At 45.5% G+C, this 25,360-nt stretch overlaps 1 protein-coding gene across 4 annotated transcripts in view; it reads right to left on the bottom strand.

Annotated features, from left to right (window-relative positions):
* Nucleotides 1-25,360, bottom strand: part of CCDC126 (coiled-coil domain containing 126) — a 51,287-nt gene that overhangs the window by 4,358 nt on the left and 21,569 nt on the right. For 3 of the 4 annotated variants that reach the window (XM_075315368.1, XM_075315369.1, XM_075315367.1), the window contains one exon: nt 20,570-20,938. In XM_075315368.1, coding sequence (XP_075171483.1) covers nt 20,570-20,807 — 238 coding nt within the window. In that variant the 5' untranslated portion in view covers nt 20,808-20,938. Of the gene's footprint in view, nt 1-20,569; nt 20,939-21,814; nt 21,903-25,360 lie in introns of those variants that run through there. The other variant, XM_075315370.1, reaches the window with a different exon arrangement.

Raw genomic sequence — 25,360 nt, 5'->3', positions numbered from 1 at the left:
AACTCAATGATACATTGATTTTAAAAGATAGACATGAAGACCAATGGATTCAGTACACTGATTAAGTTCTTCCATAAGAGAAGAACTAACAATGGACGTGAGAATGAGGCCTTATCATAGGCATAATCAGCGGCCTGTCAACATACCTACTGGTGTCTTTAATGAACGTGGAATTGAATTACGTAGAACTGTAATAGCAGAACAGGGCTGATAAATAATATATTGGGGTGAGCCTGTGTCTATGTAATGAAGAAAAGAATATTAATCTTGAATAATGAGTTAACCAATTTATCATTACAGAGAGCCACATTGCATGTTAATAAGTGATGTTACGGCATGTAAGGGGGTGTAGTGCGTGGTGGTGTCACCTACTTAGGATAGGTGATAAGTTGCTGATCAGTGGGTTTACAACCGCTAAGACCCCCAGTGGTTGGTATAATGGAACACCTCCTCATAATAATGGAGCAATAGTGCACAAGCCCAACCGCTGCTCCATTCATTCTCTATGGGACTGCCAGAAAAATCGGAAATTAAATGGAGTAGAGATTGAGTATGTGCTCTCCTGCTCCATTCTAATGGGCGTAAAAAGCTAAATGTTTCCTATGATCAGTGTAGGTCTCAGTTGTCGGACCCCACCAATCAATACACTATCCTGTGGATAATTGATAGCTTGTTTTAAGCTAACTATCCCTTTGAATAAAATGGCAAATCTAAACAAACACTGCCTGCATCAACAATTCACAACTAATAATATAAAAAAAAAAAACTGAGGAAAGATCGCTCCAAACAGGAATTTGGGAAGGTGCTTTTTTACACTAGTTGTCCCCTGAAAAAATAAAAATAAGGGGGGGCGTGGCCTGGACATGGAGCCGACAGGAAGCACACTGTAAGAGCTCCTCACCAACGGCTGCAAACACCACCATCTACCAGCGATTAAAGAAGCTTACCGGAGCCAGATGAGAGGGAAAGCGGGTCTCAGGTCGCAGACACCTGCCAGAGGGATTTCCAGCCGCGGAGGGCAAGGTATCGTGCCATTCCTGACCGAGTCCCAGCGTCCTCCCAGGCCTGTAATGGCGACCGGGACACGTGCTGCTGCGACCCGGCTGACACAGCCTGAGCGCTCTCCTGCTTCCCCCGCCCGCTCTGCACAACAGCCGGGTGGAAAGTTACTGACTGACCCGGCACTGCAGACCTCTGGAGGGATGACTCCTGGGAGAGACGCCGGAGACCGGCCTGTGGTGGATGATGGGGGAGGGGTGAGCAGTGGGAATATGGCTGCAGGGCGCGCTTCTTCCTCTGGGTCCTCACAGGGCAGGGGATCTCCTGCCTCCCTCCCTAACTGCTCCAGCACACCAAGCACCCCGCGGTCGTCCCCTGCTCCACAACACTCACATACCCCAGCAGCTGGCTCAGGAGAGGCCATTGAGCAGAGCTTGCTCGCCCTCCCCTGCCGTGGAAGGGAGAATACAGCTACTCCCCTGCAACATTATGGGGATGAACAAGGCTCAGAAATGTCAGCTCTAAGAGACCAAATCAATGCTATGCCAACCAAAATGGATATGGAGGGATACATTGCCCGCCTGGAGGCTGTTTGTAAAACGGAAATTCGCTCCTTGAAGGAGGATATGTCATCACTGACTAACTCCGTGCGGGCCCTTGAATCGTCCACCCAGGATTTATACTCTCAGCAAAGTTCACAACAGCAGCTTATAGATCAGCAGGCTCAACAGATCCACCTCTTGTTTGACATGGAAGATGCTGAAAACCGCAACAGACGAAATAATATACGAATTCGTGGTTTACCAGAGTCAGTCGGGCCTCAGGATCTGATCTCTACACTGCAGAGGATGTTTAACTCCTTGTTGGAACGTCCCCTTGAAACACGCATTGAAATGGACAGAGCACACCGGGCACTGGGGCCCAGAAACCCGGATCCAGAGAGGCCAAGGGACATTATTTGCAGGGTACACTTCTTCCAGATCAAGGAGCATATTATGAGAAAAGCAAGAGATAAAGAGATAAAAGGTACCCTTGATTTTAAAGGAACTCCCATCCAACTTCTAGCGGATCTTTCCCGATCCACACTTGCAAAAAGAAGAGCCCTGAGACCCCTGCTGGAGGTTCTATGCAACAACAATATTGCTTATTCCTGGGGCTATCCTTTTCAACTACAAGTCAGGAAGGGTCCCAATCTGATCATCTTGAGATCTCCGGCTGACCTGACAGATTTTCTGTCGGCTCTGGATCACCCTGGGATAAAGTTACTGGACTGGCCATATACTACACCTCCACCCCAGAGAGTGGCCCGTCGTGGCGGTTCCTTCCCCTTTGATCAACACCGTACTCAGCGACAAAGACCTCAGAAGTCGCCGAGAACCTCATGGGCGGAGACTTGAACTCTCGGGACGTCTGGGTGATAAGTGTTGTTCGAGAGAGGAGTTAGGGTTATCATGGCCTACTCTGATACCCAACCAATATTGCCCAATATCTGCCGCCCCCCCTTTTTTTTTTTCCTCTCTCTCCCCCCTCCCCCTCCTCTTTTCCTCTCCCCCTCCCCCCCCGGGCATCACCAATTCTAATAATGTTGGGATTCTCTGTCCCCCCTCTCGGCATGCTCTAATGCTGGGTTGGGGTACTTGAACCCCCCTGGGTATATATACCTCTCCTAAAAATCTCACGGGATATGAGTTAGAGGCGGGAGTTTATCTTTATCTCTCTTGCCACATTCTTTACTTTGTTGATGTGATTAATTTACTGAGCCTGAGTTGTTAGCTGTTATATATGCTACTTCTATTTTGGTCGGGTGAATGACCATATGTGATTTTTTTTTTTCTGCCCTTTTTTGGTATCATCTAGTTAGGTGGTGTAGCAGCCGTTTCTCAGGCGACATAGTTTTCAGTCACCTCCCACATTAGGGTGTGTTCCTAGAACACTGGTTACGAGAATTCTCTCAGTTTTGATTGCCTTTAGAGCTAGGACTCAAGAGGCTAAGTAAAGACAAGTTTTGATATTAGTCTTTATTATTCTGATCTCTTTTTCCGTTCTACTACTTTCTCTGCTTTCTTTTCTTTAATCTTAGTTTCTTTCTTCTTCCTCCCCATCTTCTCACTTTTCCCTTGGGTGCCCAGAGGATAGTGCTTCTACGATGGCGAACCTCAACTTATGCTCTCTAAATGTTAGATGATTTAATGTACCAGAGAAGAGATCCAAGATCCTCTATAACATGCATAAAAAAAGAATCCATATTCTACTGCTTCAGGGGACCCATTTTAAAACAGACCACATTCCCGCATTTAAGCATAGATATTATACTTCCTGGTTTCATAGTACCAATTCAGTCGCAAAATCCAAGGGAGTTAGCATCGCTCTACATAAATCTCTCCCAGCTCAGGTTTTATCAGTTAAGTCTGACCCAGAGGGGCGATTCATTTTTATCAAACTTAAGATCTGTACCAAGTTATTTACCATTGCTAATCTTTATCTCCCCAACCAGGACCCGGCCAGGATTTGCCAAAAATACCTGAACACTCTCTCTGAATTCGCTGAAGGCTCTCTGATTCTTGGAGGAGATTTCAATCTCATCTTTGATCGGGCTGTTGACTCCTCCTCGGGTAGGTCTTCTGTTCCTGCAGTGAAACTGCGAGGTCTCAGATGTAAATTACTAGACTTGAGACTCATCGATGTCTGGCGTACCCTACACCCTAAAACACGGGACTACACTTTCTATTCTCCTGTCCATGATATGTACAGTAGAATAGACCTTTTTTTTATTAGTCACCACCTACTCTCACATGACCCGGCCTGTACTATAGACCCTATGGTACGGTCCGATCATGCCTCGGTGTCACTTTCTCTCCTTTTGACAGACCTACGCCCCGGGGAATGGTTATGGTCTTTAAACCCACACTTATTAAAAGATCAGACGTGTCAGTTAGCCATCAGGAAGACCATCACAGACTTCTTCGAATTTCATGCCAATGACCTAACACCCTTACCTCTCCAATGGGAGACCCTGAAGGGGATGATTCGGGGGACCTTTATTCAACAGGGAACCAGACTTAAAAAGAGACAGCCTGCGCAATAGACAGATTACTGACTTCCATTCAACACCTAGAACAGACACAAACGGACTCATGACCCTCAGATTTTAACAGACTTGCTCAAGGCTAGACTAGACTTGGGAGCCCTCTTAGATGCAGCGTCTGCCCGTCATCGAGATAGAGGTAGGAGATTTATGTACGAATTCTCTAACAAGCCAGGCAGAGCTCTGGCTAGATTTCTTAATCCTCGCCTTCCCTCTACATTTATCCCTACCATTAAATCACCATCTGGACATTCAGCACACAAACCTCATGAAATATCGGATGTATTCTGAGATTATTATGACGGGTTATACAACCTAGGTGGCCCAGTGGCGGACATGTCCCCAACAAATTTCCAAGCGAAAGTGGACAACTATGTTGATGGTACCCCTCTCCCCCCATTGAACCATGTGGACTCTCATGCTAGATGACCCTTTTAGCGAACAAGAGGTCACTGAGGTTATTAAGAGTCTGGCCAATGGTAAGAGCCCCGGTCCGGATGGATTCCTGGCCAACTTCTATAAGCAATTTGCTTTGGAACTGACGCCCTTCCTGACTAAGACCTTTAACTCCATATCCTCAGCTTGCCCCTTCGCCGCGCAAACCCTTGCGGCTACCATAACGGTGATTCCCAAGCCTGGGAAGGACCCGTCTTTATGCTCCAACTACCGCCCTCTCTCTCTTATAGGAGTAGATGTCAAGATCTTCGCCAAATTAATAGCTAACCGGTTGTCCCCGCTGTTGCCTGCCTCAATCCATACTGACCAAACTGGATTTGTCCGAGGTAGAGAGGCGCGCGATAATACTATTAAAACTCTACTTTTGACCTCACATATGTACAGACAAGGTACTCCAGCCTGCCTTCTATCGATCGATGCCGAGAAGGCATTCGATTGTCTCAACTGGACCTTTCTACGCTCCTCCCTGAGGCAGCTGGGAATCGGCCAAACTATGTTAGAGAGAATTTTTGCCCTGTATCATAAGCCCTCAGCACGAGTTCGAGCCAACAATACTCTATCTTCTCCCCTGCAAATATCTAATGGCACTAGACAGGGGTGCCCCCTTTCACCCCTTCTATATGTAATAGCCATGGAGCATTTGGCTATATCCCTTCGAAACTCCCCCGATATAAAGGGCTTTGATGTAGGTCAGAAAGATTATAAACTTGCCTTATACGCTGATGACCTCCTTCTATATCTAACAACTCCGGAAATCGCCTTTCCAATTCTCATCCAGGAATTCCAACGTTTTGGCATAGTTTCTAACTTCAAAGTAAACTACTCAAAGACAGAGGCCCCTTAATATTACTCTCCCTACCACACAAATCAATAGACTGAAATCCGCCTTCCCATTTAAGTGGGAGATCCAATCTATCAAGTATCTTGGGATATCTGTTTCGGCCAATCCAGATGAGTTGTTTATGGCTAATTACTCCCCATTGCTTACTAGAACTCTTGCTGATCTAAATAGATATAAATCGGGGACGACTTTCCTGGTTTGGCCGGATCAATGCCCTCAAGATGGACATACTCCCGAGGTTCCTTTACTTATTCCAAACAGTCCCGATCAAAGTTACTAAAAAATATTTCAGACAACTCCAGAGGGCATGTAGCAGATTCGTCTGGGGGACGGGGAGACCTCGGATTCGATACGCCACACTGGTGAGACTTAAATCCAGGGGAGGCGCTGGTTTACCTGATTTTGAAAAGTATTACCAGAGTGTCCTCCTCACGAGGGTCTTGGTATTGGAGATTTAACGATCTCAATAAACAGTGGGTGGGCGTTGAGTCCCATCTCTCCCAGTTCCCTCTGGCACGGCTTCTATGGGCCCCCCTTCAACAGAGACCGGCGGTTTCGGGATTTCAACCTCTGACTCAGGCGCTCATGCTTTTTTGGGACAGGCATCTGGAGACGTTAAACTTATCCCATAGACCGGGGAGTATGAGCTCACTCTTTAATAATCTCGACTTCCCCCCTGCGTCGGAGAGATCTACCTTCTTATGTTGGGACTCAGCAGACGGAGTTACCCTGGGTCAGGTTGCTGGGAAGCTATCTGGAATGGCGTCTTTTGAAGCTTTGCAGGAGTCATGCCCGGGGAGGAGACTATCCTGGTTGGAATATACTCAACTGACCACATTTATAAAAAGGAAATTCCCGGGAAATGCACTATTATCCAAATCTACACACTTTGAGACCCTAATTTCATTAAATGCCGCGCCGCAACATGCCATCGCATTGATCTACAATCTCTTATGTACAGCCCAATATAAAGGTGCCCCAACGTATTTGGAGGCCTGGCAAAGAGAGCTCCAGATCACGTTGTCAGAACAAGATCATCTCAAAATCTTTACACTCTCTCATAAAATGTCCATTTCCTGTAGTGCACAGGAGAAAAATTTTAAAATTCTTACACGCTGGTACAGATGCCCTGACGTATTGCATAAGATCTACCCCACAGTACCAGATACCTGCTGGAGATGCGGAGACGAAATTGGTACTATGAAACATATATGGTGGGATTGCTCCTTGATAAGGTCATTCTGGGATTCCATTTTTGAAATATACTTTCAACTGTCGGGTATTCGGGTAATTCCTACTCCTCAAATAGCTTTACTGTCCCTAATCCCTGGATCTGTCTCTGTGACCAAAAGAGGTGTCCTACGCTTTCTTCTCATTGCTGCTCGTATGATTATTCCAAGACATTGGAAGACAACTTCAACCCCCTCTGTAAGGGAATTTTTGGAGGAGATGAATAGATTGGAGCGTATGGAGTCCCTGATGGCAGATGATGGGGACAAATGGGATAAGCATGCTGGCACGTGGTCTTCCTGGCTCCTTTTCCGGGAGACTCCGAGATTTACGTCTTGGCTCAGATAAGGGGCTTTACACGGGTCTTTCCTTCCTTGGGTTCCTTTAGTTGATATTTGCAATCTCTAAGAGGATTAGTTTACCTGACGCCGGAATTCTTTGGACACCCAACCTTCTCCTACCTCTCTATCCATATCTCCCCCCCCCTCCTCTCATACCGTCCTCTCTTTCCTATACCTATCTTTTTCCTCCTTCGTCTCTCTTTCTAACCTTCACTCAGTCTTTATAGTTAAAATAGTTTCGTAATACTGCTTTGAGTTGACATACCATGATACGGTATAACCTGAATTGTCTTGTTTTAACTGCATTATCTGTTATGGTCTCTTAAGCTGGTGTCACACATAACGACGACGACAACGACGTCGCTGCTACGTCACCATTTTCTGTGACGTTGCAGCGACGTCCCGTCGCTGTCGCTGTGTGTGACATCCAGCAACGACCTGGCCCCTGCTGTGAGGTCGCCGGTCGTTGCTGAATGTCCAGCTTCATTTTTTGGTCGTCACTCTCCCGCTGTGACACACACATCGCTGTGTGTGACAGCGAGAGAGCGACGAAATGAAGCGATCAGGAGCCGGCACTGGCAGCTGCGGTAAGCTGTAACCAGCGTAAACATCGGGTAACCAAGGGAAGACCTTTCCCTGGTTACCCGATGTTTACGCTGGTTACCAGCCTCCGCTCTTGCTGCCAGTGCCGGCTCCTGCACTGTGACATGTGGCTGCAGTACGCATCGGGTAATTAACCCGATGTATACTGTAGCAAGGAGAGCAAGGAGCCAGCGCTAAGCAGTGCGCGCGGCTCCCTGCTCTCTGCACTGTGACATGTGGCTGCAGTACGCATCGGGTAATTAACCCGATGTATACTGTAGCAAGGAGAGCAAGGAGCCAGCGCTAAGCAGTGTGCGCGGCTCCTTGCTCTCTGCACTGTGACATGTAGCTGCAGCACACATCGGGTTAATTAACCCGATGTGTGCTGCAGGAGAGCAAGGAGCCAGCGCTAAGCGCGGCTCCCTGCTCTCTGAACTGTGACATGTAGCTGCAGCACACATCGGGTTAATTAACCCGATGTGTGCTGCAGGAGAGCAAGGAGCCAGCGCTAAGCGCGGCTCCCTGCTCTCTGAACTGTGACATGTAGCTGCAGCACACATCGGGTTAATTAACCCGATGTGTGCTGCAGGAGAGCAAAGAGCCAGCGCTAAGCGCGGCTCCCTGCTCTCTGAACATGTAGCACAGCGACCTTATGATCGCTGCTTCTGCTGTGTTTGACAGCTAAGCAGCGATCATAACAGCGACTTACAAGGTCGCTGTTACGTCACCGAAAATGGTGACGTAACAGCGACGTCGTTGTCGCTGTCGTTTAGTGTGACACCAGCTTTATGTGACCATTCTTATCCTGATAAAAGTTATCTTACAATACAGTGCTACATGCTTGATCCACATGTTTGGATCAACCTTGACTTTTGTTTGATTACATCTTATTCGTGTTATAAGCAATGCTTTGTTCACTTTTTCTTAAACCCAATAAAATTATTTACAGGAAAAAATAAAAATAAAAAGATAAATGAATAAAACTGCTATGTGTGTATATTCATCATTTCAACTTTTAGTTCAAATACGTGTATCTTCTTCATACACATTCTGGCATTTATTTTTTGCTTGGTCCTGGGAATGAAGACCCCTCACTTGGAGGTGTAGGTGAGGTGTACATAAACCGACATTTTCAACAGTATGTGATGTTAAATTAAAAATTACCAGTCATAGCTTGTCACACATTAAATGCCACGTTATAGTTTGCCTTATCTGTATGTATGTGGTATTAAAGAGGCTATCCTATAAAGTCACTACAGGATTTATGGTAAATGCAAACTCTCTGGGGTCTAGCTGCTCACCGATCACAAGAAATGGTGTATCACTTGTAGACAGGAAATACGGCACTCCCGAAAAAACGTCGGCACTCGGATAGGATCCCACTCCGTATGGCAATGTAGAAGAGAATTCTTGGCAAAATTTGGCAAACAGAGAATTCTTTAATTTTGGTTCACACAATGTATAAACATGTGACGTTTTGGTTGCAGAGCTTTATAAAACATACAGATTAAGCTGAACGGTGGCTGCGTGAATAGGTGAAGGCTAGCACTGGAGAAGCAATGATCTGCGTTGCTATAGGAGCTGTGAGTCTCCAGTGCTAGCCTTCACCTATTCACCCAGCCACGCTTCAACTAAATGCGTATGTTTGATAAAGCTCTCTAACCGAAACGTCACATGTTTATACACTGTTTGAGCCAAAATTAAAATAATTCTCTATTTGCCAAATATTGAGTGCCGGATTCTCGTCCACACAAGAAACGTTGCCATGTGTGACTATTCCATTGTCAGCGGGGGGTGGTATTCATGCATGCACAGAAGTGAATAGAATGGGGTTTACCACACTATCATATGGGACCCCTGTTCTCGTGATCGGTGGTTGTCTGACCACTAATGATCATACTAGAATCTACCCTGTGGTGAAGTTTGTGGTATAACTCAGAGGTCTCAAACACGCGACCCATGGGCCGCATGTGGCCCTTCAGGCTGCCTTTTGTGTCCCGCAGGCCCATGGATCCGATAACAATCACAGCCGATGCAGGGGCAGCAGCCGGCAGAGCTGTATTTCAGATGAATGTTTTGCCGCCGCTGTGGAGTCAAGCTCTCCTCTGCACAACTCAATGCTGCAGCTGGCCAATCAGAGGCAAGCCAGTGGCTGCAATAGAGAACTTGACTCTGCACAACAGCGGCAAAACATTCATCTGAATTTCAGATAAAGCTCTGACAGTGGCTGCGATCATTACCAGGTCCACAAGCCTGCAGGCCGCATGAAGCAATGAGGAAAGAGGACAAGTGAGAAGAAAGTTTTGATGTGTCTGTGTGTGCGCATGTGTGTTTCCCACTGAGGCTGCACAGGTCAGAGTGTATATTATATGTATATTATATATATATATATATATATATATATATATATATATATATATATATATATATATATATATATATATATATATATATATATATATATATATATATATATATATATATATATATATATATATATATATATATATATATATATAGGCATATTACTACAGGTTGGGGACAAGGATTTTCATATTACTACGGGATTGGGACATAAAATAGGCACATTACTACAGGATGGGGACTAGGATGAGCACATTACCCAGCCGAGTTTTAGATCTCTGGTATAACCCAATTAATGGGAATGTCTCATCAGACTACAACAGATTGGGTCAGAGTCACTAGATTGCTGCTAATGCAGGAAGTCCAGAATTCTGTGGTTACTTCTGTGCTGTTGGATGGATAGTAAAGGAGCGAATATACTGGATGCAGTTTAATTTCTACACGTTTCAAAGCGAATCCTCTTCTTCCTCAGGAAACCACCACATTATATTTTGTGCATGGTGCAAATAAGAGAGATTCACATAACTGACATGAACAAAAGGATAATCTTGTGCTGTTTAGTTGATGGGAGTTTTACCGTTTCATCTGCTCTTCTAAATACATCGCCACAAGTTATACAGTGCTGGCCAAAAGTATTGGCACCCCTGCAATTCTGTCAGATAATTCTCAGTTTCTTCTTGAAAATGATTGCAATCACAAATTCTTTGGTATTATCTTCATTTATTTTGCTTGCAATGAAAAAACACAAGAGAGAATGAAACAAAAATCAAATCATTGATCATTTCACACAAAACTCCAAAAATGGGCCAGACAAAAGTATTGGCACCCTTAGCCTAATACTTGGTTGCACAACCTTTAGCCAAAATAACTGCGCACAACCGCTTCCGGTAACCATCAGTGAGTTTCTTACAATGCTCTGCTGGAATTTTAGATTATTCTTCTTTGGCAAACTGCTCTAGGTCCCTGAGATTTGAAGGTGCCTTCTCCAAACTGCCATTTTGAGATCTCTCCACAGGTAAGTTTTCGCAATCTCCAGCCTGGCTTTTTTATGTCTCGGGGTAAGAAGTGGGGTCTTGCTGGGTATCCTACCATACAGTCCCTTTTCATTCAAACGCCGACGGATAGTATGGGTTGAATGTTAGTCGAGGTTCTTTATCCACCATCCGCACAATCTTGCGTTGAAATCTCTTGTCAATTTTTCTTTTCCTTCCACATCTGGGGAGGTTAGCCACAGTGCCATGGGCTTTAAACTTCTTGATGACACTGTGCACCGTAGACACAGGAACTTTCAGGTCTTTGGAGATGGACTTGTAGCCTTGAGATTGCTCATGCTTCCTCACAATTTGGATTCTCAAGTCCTCAGACAGTTCTTTGGTCTTCTTTCTTTTCTCCATGCTCCATGTGGTACAGTTGAGTCAACTTTAATCCATGTCAACTGGCTGCAAGTGTGATTTTGTTATTGCCAACACCTGTTAGGTGCCACAGGTAAGTTACAGGTGCTGTTAATTACACAAATTAGAGAAGCATCACATGATTTTTCAAACAGTGCCAATACTTTTGTCCACCCCCTTTTTTATGTTTGGTGTGGAATTTTATCCAATTCGGCTTTGACAATTTTTTTTCTTTTTTTCATTGAAGACAAATTAAATGAAGATACTAATACCAAAGAATTTGTGATTGCAATCATTTCCAAGAAGAAACTGAGTATTATCTGACAGAATTGCAGGGGTGCCAATACTTCTGGCCAGCACTGTATGTCCTTATTAGAAGGATAATAAATGTCAGTATGTTTATGAGAAAAGCTACAGTTCTAGGAACACCAAGTACTGAAATGATGGAATATACACATTTTAGAAGCTTTATGGATTATTCGGGGGAGAATCGGATCACAGGGAACTAACATGCTTGCAGCAGTTTGATCCGAGTGTCATTACTATATTGCATTCGATTCTCTCGCATGAAACAATCATTGGATGCTATACGCCAGTGTGACCTCGGTCTTATGGTTCATGTCAGACCTCGGCAAAATTTGCTTTACGGAGCTCTGAATAAACTTGCTGTGAGGCACGTGGCTTCCTGTAGTTAGATCTGTAACCGCAGTTTTACATTTACTGTATTCCTATGCAGGTGACATAACCAAAAGATGCTACACACTTCTGCAAACAGCTGGCTAATACGGCTAAGAAAGAACCCGTGGAAACCCCAGTGTTTTACAGTCATATAAACCTTTACAGCTGCTATAAAATTGTGCAAACATAAGAGATACGGACATCTCAGTTTACACCTGGTTTTGTACTCTCCTGGCATCCACACAACCTGTCTGCAGATGCTCATGCGTCCAGCATATGGCAAGAGTGGTTTGTTGGCATACGCTGAGCCGTTCTGCATTAGCAGACCCCCCTCACCTCCCCTCTATGTAGGAAAGTGCAGTATCCTACGCTTTACTATGAAGAGGGGCACACTAGGAATAAAAGAAAAAGAAAATAATGTGAAGTATTATATAATTTTAATTTACCTCTACAATGGCATACGTGCAGAGCAACCCCCAATGTATGACCCCAACATAACCAAGACAAATGACTGTCGGTCAGTGGAAGCCTCGGTTCACATATACTTTGGTCTGCATCATACATAGACCACCGTAGACTCGTAGAAGCACTATGCTAAGCGCGAAACGGCAGCCGTCTTTGTCCTCCGCATCCTCTCCCTACCTATCCTCATTTTCATGAAATAAAGGACCTTGTATTTCATCTTGGTGAGTGCCTTTTCTCATTCGATTAACTTGTGTTTTCACCTCTTCGGCCAAGCCTATAACCTGCAGTAAGTCAGTCCACTATAGTACCGCACGCCCCGCTCTACCCTCACCTACTGTATCTTCACCCCTTCCCTGTAGACTGTGAGCCCTCACAGGCAGGGTCCTCTCTCCTCCTGTACCAGTCTGTGTCTTGAATAGTTCATGACTATTGTACTTTTCCATGTACACCCCCCCCCCCATGTAAAAGCACCATGGAATAACTGGTGCAATAAAAATAATAATTTACAAACATGCACTGCAGGCATGGAGGCCATTAATCTTTCTTGCTGACAGTTTCTACATTCTTCCCTTCGCTGCACTTTTCTCACTCCTTCCTTATGCCCTATGCATTCTTCTCTACGGGCAGACAAGATGCTGTATTTAACCCATAGATAGAGAGCAGTTCTAATCTGGTGAAAACCAGCACTTTCTGGTGGTTCACCAACCTGGAAATATTGGCAAAAGCGATCAAACCCTCCCACCTGCTCTAGATTTCATCCAGGAGTCCTTTCTATTATGACCGGCGGCAGACAAGAGTAGGAAAAATCGTCAGTTTCATCCAGAAATCTTGACTGATTTTTATCAGGGTGTTTGGGTTTTTTAAGTCTGTGTATAATCTGTTCCCATTAACAATTGTACAAGATCAAATACAGTTTCACATGTTAATTGACACTTATTTGTAAAAAAGTAAACTAAACAATGTTCTGTATGTGATCTGATTTTTTTTTTTTTAAATGCACCCATAGACTTACATGGGTGAATCTCATCTGAGGTGTGGAAGAGAATCATGCATGCTGCAATTTTTTTTCAGTCACACCAAGAGAAAAACCGTTTATCTGAACTGTCTTATTGAATGACATGGGTCCGTGTGCTATCTGATCAAATATCGCACATCCTATTTTGTATGCTCGTGTGCATGACCCTTATACCATAGCAGTGGGAAGGTGTTGTGGATCATGGACCACCTGAAGGCACATGAAGGGACAGCTTGTCGCAGATTGTTACCGTATTTTTCGGACTATAAGACGCACAGGACCATAAGACGCACCCCGGTTTTAGAGGAGGAAAATAGGAAAATGACATTTTTAAGCAAAAAATGTGGTGATGACACACTGTTATGGGGAGAGGATCTGCTGCTGACACTGTATGGGGGGTAATTAAAAAAAACAAACGGCGTGCTGTTCCCCTAATTTTGATAACCAGCCAGGATAAAGTCTCACAGCTGGGGGTTGGTATTCTCAGGCTGGGGAGACTCACGTTATTGGGAGCCCACCAAGCCTAAAAATATCAGCCAGCTGCCGCCCAGAATTGCCGCATCCATTAGATGCGACAATCCTGGGACTTTTCCCAGCTCATCCCGATTGCTCTGATGCGGTGGCAATTGTGGTAATAAGGAGTTAATGGCAGCAGCCCATAGATGCCACTAAGTCCTAGCTTAGTGATGTCAGGCGTCTATGAGACACTCCCTCATCACTAAACTGTAGTGAAAGTAAATAAACACAAACACATAAAAATCCTTTGACATAAAAGGAAAAAAAAAACCCTCTTTCACCACTTTATTAACCCTTAAAACACCCAGTTCCGATGTAATCCACACGATGTCCCACAACGCATCTAGCTCTGCTACATCTGACAATCACACAGAGCAGCCATAGAACATGACCGCTCTCTGAGGGTCAGGCCGCAAGTGACGTGAGCCTCCGGGATCAGCGGCGACTCCACCTGTCATTGCACATCACCTGACTGAAGTCACCGCAGATCTCATGGTCACTTCAGCCGCGGCCGGATTTGCAGTAACAGCTGGAGGACTCGCGCCGTATACTCACCTCTCCACGCAGCATTGCTCGCTTCCTGTCTGTGCGCCAGCTGACCTGTGTAGAGCCGTGTGTACAGTGATGATGTCATCGCTGTGCTCACCGCTCTCTACACAGATCAGCTAGCCGGCAGATAGGAGGACACCGTGATGCTGCAGGGGAACAGTGAGTATATCGTACTTATTCACTGCCCCCCGCGCTGATGATGATGCGCAGGGAGTAGTGAATACAGCCGCACATGATCACTCCAGGCTGTAGTTGCCTGGGGTGATCACGCGGGCCGGCTCTTTAGTATGCTCGCATCCCCCGCCCATCATCCCACCCACCTGTCAGCGCAGGCTTCAGGGCTGAGAGATGATGGGCGGGATGATGGGCGTGCATATCAAATGAGCGGGCCCACGTGGTCAGGCCATCGCTGCTACAGCCTGTTCTTGCCTCTGATGACCCCGCTCCACCACCATCGCAACCGCCTTCACCTGCTCCACCACCACCGCACCGCAGCCATTGGACTATAAGACGCACCCCCCACTTTCGCCAAGAATTTGGGGGGAAAAAGTGTCTTATAGTCCGAAAAATACGGTATACATACTAGTGTGAGGGTATTCTAAGACTAGTGCTATGCGACAAAAGAAAAAAAAAAAAAATAATGCACTGCACTCTAATCAATGTGGCAGCTGCAGTGCAGAGCTGCTATTTTGTTTCTGTCCTGTATTCTGTCTGGGGGAAATATAATAATTATAATAATAAATCACAGCATCCTGCGTATGGTTGTACATGATGGCTGAGACTTGCCAATGTAAGTCAATGGGTGCACGAAAAAAACAAAAAAAAAAAAAAAAATGGATGTAACGTGGACCATCCATGCACTGATTTTTACAGCTACATTTCCATTCTGTAGCATAGAGCACTGTAAATGATTGTTGAATAATGATTCTGAGAAAAAAAACAACAAAAAACACAACATTGCATACGAATAATAATCGCACACTCACAGCAATTGCATGACACATGGAATGACATACACATGACACTCGTCAAGCTTTTCTGGATGAGAATGGGACAGACTTTTTTTTTTTGTATACGCCAGGTTCAGCAAACCCTAAAACTGCAATCTCTCGTTTATGCTTCTGCCAAGAACCCTACAGATCTCAGCAATCTTTGGCAGTTAAGCCTGCTTTACATGTTACGATTCTGCATACGATATCGTATGCGATCGTAACCGCCCCCATCATATGTGCGGCACGTTCAATTTTGTTGAATGTGCCGCACAAACTATTAACCCCCGTCACACGTACTTACCCGTCCATATGACCTCGATGTGGGCGGCGAACATCCACTTCCTGGAGTGGGAGGGATGTTCGGCGTCACAGCGACGTCACACGGCAGCCGGCCAATAGAAGCGGAGGGGCGGAGATGAGCGGGACGTAAACATCCCGTCCACCTCCTTCCTTCCGCATTGCTGGCTGGGAGCCGCAGGACGCAGGTAAGATCTGTTCATCATTCCCGGGGTGTCACACACTATGATGTGCGCTACCCCGGGTACGATGAACAATCTGACGTTCAATTCATGAGGAATAAACGACGTGCGTGCGATGAATGTTTTACCGTTCAATCGCAATCGCACGTAGCTGTTACACGCTCCAATGTACCTTACAATGCCGGATGTGCGTCACTTACGACGTGACCCCGCCGACACATTGTAAGATATATTGCAGCGTGTAAAGCGGGCTTTAGATAATGAATGGAGTGGACTGTGCCTGCTCGACCATTGATCAGCCACGGCACAGACATGCTCAGTTAGATTGGCGAGTGCCTAAGCGACCGGACTACCCTTTAATCTAGTAATCATCTTTCCTGTGGATAAATTACCAGAGCACATAAGTAGTTATACACTTGGAACATCTGAATTTTGCATAAAACTAGTGATTCTTCCTCTCAGTGAAGTTGGACCCCTCGGGGACTTTTACTTCGCTTTATTCTCACAAGGTGCTGAATAAGTAAAGATAAGCACCGATTCCTCCTTATACCTTCCAGACACAAATGCACTGAAGAAACCTCTATGAAAATGAATCCGTAAGCCAAAATAAACTGCTTAGGGCAGAATATTCAAAAAATGCTGCTCCCCGCCGCCTATACATGGATGATTTGTGAACCTGGAAAAAGATTTTCACAATAATTCACTTAAAGAATCTAGGCTGAGCTGTGTACAGCTGGCTTCACATGTCCATGAAACACGAGCCAAGCTCGGTCACAAAACCTGAACGCCTGGTTGGGTATTATGATTAGACCACGGTCTGGGGCTATGCGCACATTGGTCGCCATGTTATTGTTCCTTTGCATCCAGAACACAGCTTTGATGCAGCGCTATGTGTTTCTATGATCCACCCCAACTTCTGCCCCCTTTGAAAACCTATAGACAGGAGGGGGTGGAATGAAAGGGAACCTGTCATGTGAAAAAATGCTATTAACCTGCAGATATGGAGTTAATCTGCAGCTTAATAGCATTCTGAACCTGCCCAGTGCCTGCACCTTAAGCCCCGCTGCTGGGAGGTAATGAACTTTAATCCTCCCGGCAGCGTTCAGGTTTCAGTCATGGGGTCGGCACTGGCGCAGGTTCAGTCACTGCCCTGTGTATGGAGATTGGTGACTGTAACCATCCCTATACTGACTGACAGCCACTCAGCATTAGAACCAACTGTCAGCCAGTGCGTGGGGCACGGTTACACCCGCCGCTCTCCATTCACAGAACGGTGACTGAACCAGACACTGAAACAGAGAACACTGCTGGACGGATTAAAGTTAATTTCCTCCCGGCAGCTGGGTTTAATGGGCAGGTGCAGAAACCTATTAACCTGCAGATTAACCCCATACCTGCAGGTTAATAGCATTTTTCCCAAGTGACACTTTCCCTTTAAAGATGAGTAGTTAACTTTCAGTACAAATGAACATAAAGTGTAGTAACCATAGCCTGAGCTTACCATCCATGCAGTCTCTGCCACAGAGTGGAAATGCTCTGAAAATCAAAACCTGTGTTATATGCAGAATTTTTGTAGATTTTACTCTATACAAGGCAAAGGGTAAAATGTGCAATGGAAAAATTGATATGAAGCGAATTTCAAAATCTGCACCATTAGTCAATTAATAAAATGGAAACATTTTTGTAATGTGTAGATGCGATTTTGAAAATCAGCATCAAATCTGCACAATTGCATTCACCCAAGTCTGAGCTTGAACACCGTAGAAAGATTTTCCTTCCACTGTGAATATTATTGCTGTTAATAGGAGCGGTCACAGGAACAGAATCCTTTGGAAGAAAAGCAATTGGTGCCTCGTCTACAGTAGAGCGTCCCATGAGTTCCCACATCAATTCTGCCCACCCTGTGCGATCAGCATGCAAGCGCTCCCCATGTACTTTAGATAGTAGTCTGCTGAGACTGTCCCAAGTCCCCCATACACCATCTTCCAAGAATCATGTTCTCACTCTACGAGAGCCGCTGGCAAATGACTCTCTGTTGGTGGCATATCTCTTAGAGAACAAAAGGATCAGCAGTCCAATATCCAATATACAGGGTCCTAATCTCACCTGATATATGTCAGGGAAAGTCGGGGAGACCCCCCCCCACCCGAATTGGTTGTTATCGGCCGGTTGGGCTGATATTAGTGTAAAGCCTCTTTACACATCCGTGAAAAACATATATGTTTTTCGCGGACGTGTTAAAGGTGCGCATGTCCCTCCGTGTGCTGTGATTTTGGCACAGTGTGTTTTCCGTGTGCTATCCGTAATAGTACACGGAGAGCAGGAACTTTATACTCACCTGTGTCCGGCGCTGCTGTCCATGGTGCTGATATCTCCAGCACTGCTGTTACTTCCGGGTCGCGGTGCAGTGCATATTCATGAGCATAATGAGCGGGCTCAGAAGCAAGTGACAGCAGCGCTGGAGAAGGAAAGTATGGAAAATAATTTTATTTCATTGGCACGTGTTTTCTCTGGTTCGGATCACACCACTGTGTGATTCGTGTATCATCAGTGATGCCGGAGAAAAACGGACTGATCTCCGTGCGGAATACACGGACACGTGTACGCGCGCCGCACAGACACGGTCTATGAGAAATCCCCACTGTGTACGCAGACCAATGGATTTTAATGGGTCTGCATATGCCAGTGATTCCGGTACGTATAAAACCGGCGACATACGTACCAGAATCCCTAAAGTTTAAGGGGGCCTTTCGCATGTCACATCCTATCTTAAGCCTGCTTTACATGTTACGATTCTGCATACGATATCGTATGCGATCATAACCGCCCCCATCGTATGTGCGGCACGTTCAATTTTGTTGAATGTGCCGCACAAACTATTAACCCCCGTCACACATACTTACCCGTCCATATGACCTCGATGTGGGCGGCGAACATCCACTTCCTGGAGTGGGAGGGATGTTCGGCGTCACAGCGACGTCACGCGGCAGCCGGCCAATAGAAGCGGAGGGGCGGAGATGAGTGGGACGTAAACATCCCGGCCACCTCCTTCCTTCCGCATTGCTGGTCGGGAGCCGCAGGACGCAGGTAAGATCTGTTCATCGTTCCCGGGGTGTCGCACACTGCGATGTGTGCTACCGCGAGTACGATGAACAACCTGATGTTCAATTTATGAGGAATGAATGACGTGCATACGATGAACGTTTTACCGTTCATTCGCAATCGCATGTAGCTGTTACACACTACAATGTACCATACAATGCTGGATGTGCGTCACTTACAACGTGACCCCGCCGACACATCGTAAGATATATTGTAGCGTGTAAAGCGGGCTTAAGCCTCAGAGATTCACATGGCAAAAGTACTTCCCATATATACCTCCAACATGCAACAATTTATATCCATATAGCAGCAGACTCTGATAGTAGCATCTGTCTAAGCACAAAGCTATATAAAGTACGCATGCCCATGTGTTCAGCAGGGCCATTTGAAAGGTTTCTAGGTAATACAAGTACCGAATGCAGAGTAAATGTCCCTTTACTTGCAGAGGAATTTAAGATTTCAATTGTTGCCATGTTTTGCAATTCCGTGCAAGTTTTACTATTAACATTTACATGTGCAGCCAGCCATTAATGTCACAATGAAGACTGCACTGACTGCTGGCAAGCTGACGGTTTATCAATCAGGATGGCACCTTGCGCTGACATGCTGGAGGACCTAAGGGATGACTTTTTAATGTACTCTGTCTATGTACTTATGAAGGAGAAACAAAAAAGCAAAAAAAAGACAATTTGCAATCAATTACTATAACTTTATGTACAAAAGATTTCTGTAGACCAGAATACTTACAGAGCTAAATTGTGATCTCTGGACTTTAAAAAGAGAAAAAAAATGCAGCAGGGAGTGCCGGGGAGGGAATAAGGGCGAAGTGTGTGTATTCGGGATTAGTGCCAACTATAGAGGTAAACAAGCATTTGTGCTGAAATCAAGGACAGCCCTGGACTTTCACTACAAGACTTAGCAGAAAGGAATTGTCCAACACCGGATAACCCCTTCCTAACTTTTTCTAAGGTGCCCCAAAAAACAAAGAAAAAAAAAAAAAAAAAGAAGGAGAAATGTTCTATAAACCAGGACCAGAACTGCTTTTTAAAAAAAAAAAAAAAAAAAAAAAAAGAAAGGTATTTAAAGTATTTGGGACACAAATTGGCTAATTCATGTGCCCTGCAGCTGATCATCTACAGTCTGTCAGTATTCTGTGAGCGCAGACTGTCGCTGTGACGGAATATTGAAGGCTGCAGCCCATCAGTTGCCTCTGATTTGGCTGCAGCAGTCATGTAGCATAATAATGTCACATGATCGGGAGTCATGGCACTGACATAGCAGAAGCGTTGCTGGTCCTGGTTTATGTAACTTTTCACCTCTTTTGATGTTTTTTTTTTTAAAAAGTATAGTCTATACAGCAGTAAAGACATTTAAAATGTATACTTAACTATCGCAGATATCCAAGACCAAGTCTAGTCACGGGAAGTTTTACCAAATGTAAATGGCCAAAGAAAAAGATCCTTTTTACTTGCTGCTCATCTTACCATATCCTGCCATGGAGTCTCCGCTCCCTCCATTGACGATGTCTTTATTCTCTTCAGCCAAGGCTTTCACGTATCTTCTGCTCAGGTCTAAGATCTGCTCTCGGAGCTCCGAGCTGCTCTGATGTCTGGGGTACTGAATTGTGTATCGTAGCAACATGAGACCCCATATGAATCCAAAGGCAAGTAGTAAAATGCTCAGTTTCTGGGATACAGACTTTCTGGAGAATGTTAAATACATGTTATTTCCCCCGCAGCTCAGCTTCCACCGGAAATTGACTTCTCAAAGCGTCACACGAAGAATAAAACTGGAGTGAAGACAGGCACTTGAACATTTCATTGTAGATAAGCCCTCTTTTGCAAAAATTGCATCTGAAAAAGAACAAAAAAAAATGAACATAAGTGTTTTCTGAAATTACATGTTCACAGAATCAAAGCTGAGAATAAAGCCATCCAGTAGCCATATTATAGCAGTGTATCTACAGCGAATAACTCCTCTGTATGTTGATGAGCAGAGCTTCTTTCCTCCTGACACTGCCTGTGCCCTTGTCATTTACAGCCCAGGGTACATGTCGCAGATCTCCGAACTGAACTTCCATATACAGTAGAACCTTGCTTTACGAAAACGATCCGTTCTGGGACTGTGCTTGTAAACCAAGTTACTCGTCTAGCAAAGCAAAATTACCCACAGGAAATAATGCAAGCTCAGACAATTCGTTCCACAACTTGTTCAATGTCCCATCCTGGTCCCCTATTGTGCCATTCCACACACGCAGAAACACGCACAAATTATGCTCACCTTACCTTCCGTTCCATCGCCTGCCTCATGGTTCTTTTAGTTCGCCGGTACAGGATGTGTATCGGGTAACCATTGTGATGATGCCGGAGCTTCCGCTGCCAGAGCGCTGATGTCAAAGGCAGGAGCCGCTTGCCTCTGATTGGCCAGCGCGCTGCCTTTGAGTAGCAGCTGACAGCGGAAGTTCCGGGGCATTGGTCACGATGGTCACCTGATACACATCCTGTACCAGCGAACTACAAGAACCATGAGGCTGGCGATGGAACGGAAGGTAGGTGAGCATAATATATGTGTGTGCATGCGCGTTTGTGTGGACTGCAAGAGCGGGTCAGAGCGCGGTGAAGTACGGAACCGGAAGTGTGTGCGGTCATTATTTGCTCAAACGGCAAAGCATGCTCGTAAACAGAGTTACAAATTTACAGCAAGATTTACTCATATAGTGAAATACTCACACACCAAGTTATTCGTAAACCGAGGTTCCACTGTACTATTGTACTGCTCAATAACTAGGTCTGTTCATTGACGCCATTGCTAGATTTGTCCACTCTGAAAAGATATGTGCAGCAGGCAACATTATTTCTCTAGTCAAAAAGACGGACCATATTGCAAGTTAAAGTTTTATTGGGAGCTACTGATAAATCGAGTAATTCAGTAAAATTTGGAAGATTAACTTTATATATAAAAAAAAAAAAAAAGTAGTTACAAATTAAAAAAACATTACTAAGCATTACTAAGGTAATCAAATGCTCATTCTAAGGGTACGCTCACACGAGCGTATGAATCAGATGACTGAAATGCAAGAAAATCTTGCATTGCACTCGGACCAATGTTAGTCAATGAGGCAGAGCAGTTGGTCAGTTTTTTTCTCATCCAGATTCTGGATGAGAGAAATATCGCAACATGCTGCGATTTGCTGCTGAAATCGTGCGAGACTGACCAATACAAGTCAATGGGTGTGAGAATAAAAAAAAAAAAACGGACGCCACACGGTCCATCCTAGTGACATCCATTTCTATGGATACATTTTTGTCATGTAGCACAAAACACTGTAAATGGTCCTGTAAATGACCAATAGCTGCCGAGAAAAAAAACGGATAGCACACGGATGAGAACAACCCCCCACTCTCATAGCACTCACAGTACACCCGGACTACCACATGGATACCATTCTTCCAACTCTCCTAGAAGACAATGGAACCTTGTTTCATACATTCGTGTGATTCCAGCCTTCAGTCCTATGCACACACTTCGTTTTTTGCAGAGGATTTGCTGAGGTTTTTGCTGTAGAATTGGTGAAGTTTCTGTTCATAAGCTTCATGCAGTCCTTCCCCAGCAAAGTCTATGACAAATCCAAAATGCTGTGCGCACGTTGCGTTTTTTTGGTTACAGGTTTTGCTGCAGAATTTCTGCAGCAAAAAGTAGTAGCATGTCACTTTTCTGCGTTTTTCCCTGTGTTTTGCCATTGAACATGTTAAAAAACAGCAGGGACGAAAATCGCAGGCAAAAATGCGGTATATCCGCACTAAAAACACATCAAAACCACATCTGTAAACCCAAAAGTTTAGGCATTGGTACACATTAATATCAGTTGAACACGTTAATGTAGCGCCCCTGAAGCAATCAGGGAGCTACAAGATACTGCATCCCCACCAGGATGCAGGGCCTACCCCCCAGGGACCCAGAAGACCAGTGCCGGTGAAACCAAAAACATTCCCGTTAATTCCCGTTTTTCCTCAAATTCCCCATAGACTGGTACCAGGCTAGGGTTGGACCAATGGATGGGCACATAGAGGTGGAGCCGATCCAGTCCACTAGATGACCAGGTGGGAGGGGCAGACAGTCTGTCGGAGTCTGTGACGGAGAGAGGAAGTGGTGGACGCACTGACAGGACTGTGACAGTGACCTAAGGGCCCAGGCGGTTGGTTGCCAGTGGAGTACTCCCAGAACCACAGCACCGACAGGGTACAGAATCCTAGGTCAGGCAAACGCTCCAGGCAGACCTGATAAAATCTGCACAGTGAGGGGACCATCAAAGACCTCACTGACCTTGAAGTTCAGGACTCAGTAGCAATGGGAGAACCGGGGAACAGGACCAAAGACTCTGACCCCACAGGGTTCACGCTACAGTCATGCGGACTGCCGTTAAGAGACTACCAGGAGGGGAACCCCTGCCGCTCTACGCCACGGGGACCCACCAACTAAAGACAGGTGCAGGAAAGAAGTCACCAGGTCACTAAACCGGCACTGGGACTACGGGGACCTGCGGTCAGCTCCAGACTTCCTCGGGTGACCAGTTTACATCTTGCCATGAGTAAAGGAACCAGTTACATTGCAACACCTTGTATGGCCTACTTTCTTTCAACAGCCATCTACCTCACCTATCCTCTAGGGCCCGGCCCTGCTTGTGGAGGGCCTAACATCCAGGCTGCCACTAACACCAGCCCCAGTAGTGAGAACTGTGCAGCGGCGGCTCCATCCACATAGCCGCAACCCGCAAGTGGCGTCACGTGATAACTTTTATTTAATTCCCCTGTAAATATAACCCCTTTTAAAAAGCACCCAGGGCACAGAACCGGGCAACGGCCACCCAGTGACATCTCCCCAGTTATACACCGCCCAGGACCGAGTACCCCATAACCCTGGGCGACACATTAACAGGACCAGACAATCTAATGTATGTGGGGGTCTCCTGACAGATGATATTGGGGAACATAAGAACTAGATAGTCAAAATTAAAAGTACACTACAATTTAATTTTCAGACCAGAAAATCGGAGGAATCTAGCATGTTATCCATTTCTAATCAGTGGGTCTCCTAATCATTGGGGATCAATATATAAAGCACTGAACAATCCCATTAAAGCCATGTGCACAAACTGCGTTATTTTACTGCAGTTATCACAAATCTGCATGTCTATCCTTATGTCAGCAAAGCTAATGAAAATTCTGAAGTTTTGTGCACATGTTGCTTATTTTTTCCTTGCAGATTTGGTGCAGAAAGTAAATCTGCAGTATGCCAGTTCTTGGTGCATTTTTCAGATCTTCCACCCCATGAGTTTATTATGAAAAGAAGGGAATTTTGTTTACTTACCGTAAATTCCTTTTCTTCTAGCTCCAATTGGGAGACCCAGACAATTGGGTGTATAGGCTATGCCTCCGGAGGCCGCACAAAGTATTACACTTAAAAGTGTTAAGCCCCTCCCCTTCTGCCTATACACCCCCCGTGCTCCCACGGGCTCCTCAGTTTTGGTGCAAAAGCAAGAAGGAGGAAAAAGAATTACAAACTGGTTTAAAGTAACTTCAATCCGAAGGAATATCGGAGAACTGAAACCATTCAACATGAACAACATGTGTACACAAAAAAACAGGGGCGGGCGCTGGGTCTCCCAATTGGAGCTAGAAGAAAAGGAATTTATGGTAAGTAAACAAAATTCCCTTCTTTGTTGCTCCATTGGGAGACCCAGACAATTGGGACGTCCAAAAGCAGTCCCTGGGTGGGTAAAATAATACCTCGTAAGAGAGCCGTAAAACGGCCTCTTCCTACAGGTGGGCAACCGCCGCCTGAAGGACTCGTCTACCTAGGCTGGCATCCGCCGAAGCATAGGTATGCACCTGATAGTGTTTCGTGAAAGTGTGCAGGCTCGACCAGGTAGCCGCCTGACACACCTGCTGAGCCGTAGCCTGGTGCCTCAAAGCCCAGGACGCGCCCACGGCTCTGGTAGAATGGGCCTTCAGCCCTGAGGGAACCGGAAGCCCAGCCGAACGGTAGGCTTCGAGAATTGGCTCCTTGATCCACCGAGCCAAGGTTGATTTGGAAGCCTGTGACCCTTTACGCTGGCCAGCGACAAGGACAAAGAGTGCATCCGAGCGGCGCAGGGGCGCCGTACGAGAAATGTAGAGTCTGAGTGCTCTCACCAGATCTAACAAGTGCAAATCCTTTTCACATTGGTGAACTGGATGAGGACAAAAAGAAGGTAAGGAGATATCCTGATTGAGATG

This window comes from Anomaloglossus baeobatrachus, chromosome 6 (genome assembly GCF_048569485.1).
Source record: "Anomaloglossus baeobatrachus isolate aAnoBae1 chromosome 6, aAnoBae1.hap1, whole genome shotgun sequence".
NCBI classification, from domain to species: Eukaryota; Metazoa; Chordata; class Amphibia; order Anura; family Aromobatidae; genus Anomaloglossus; species Anomaloglossus baeobatrachus.
This window is presented reverse-complemented; position numbering and strand designations above follow the sequence as displayed.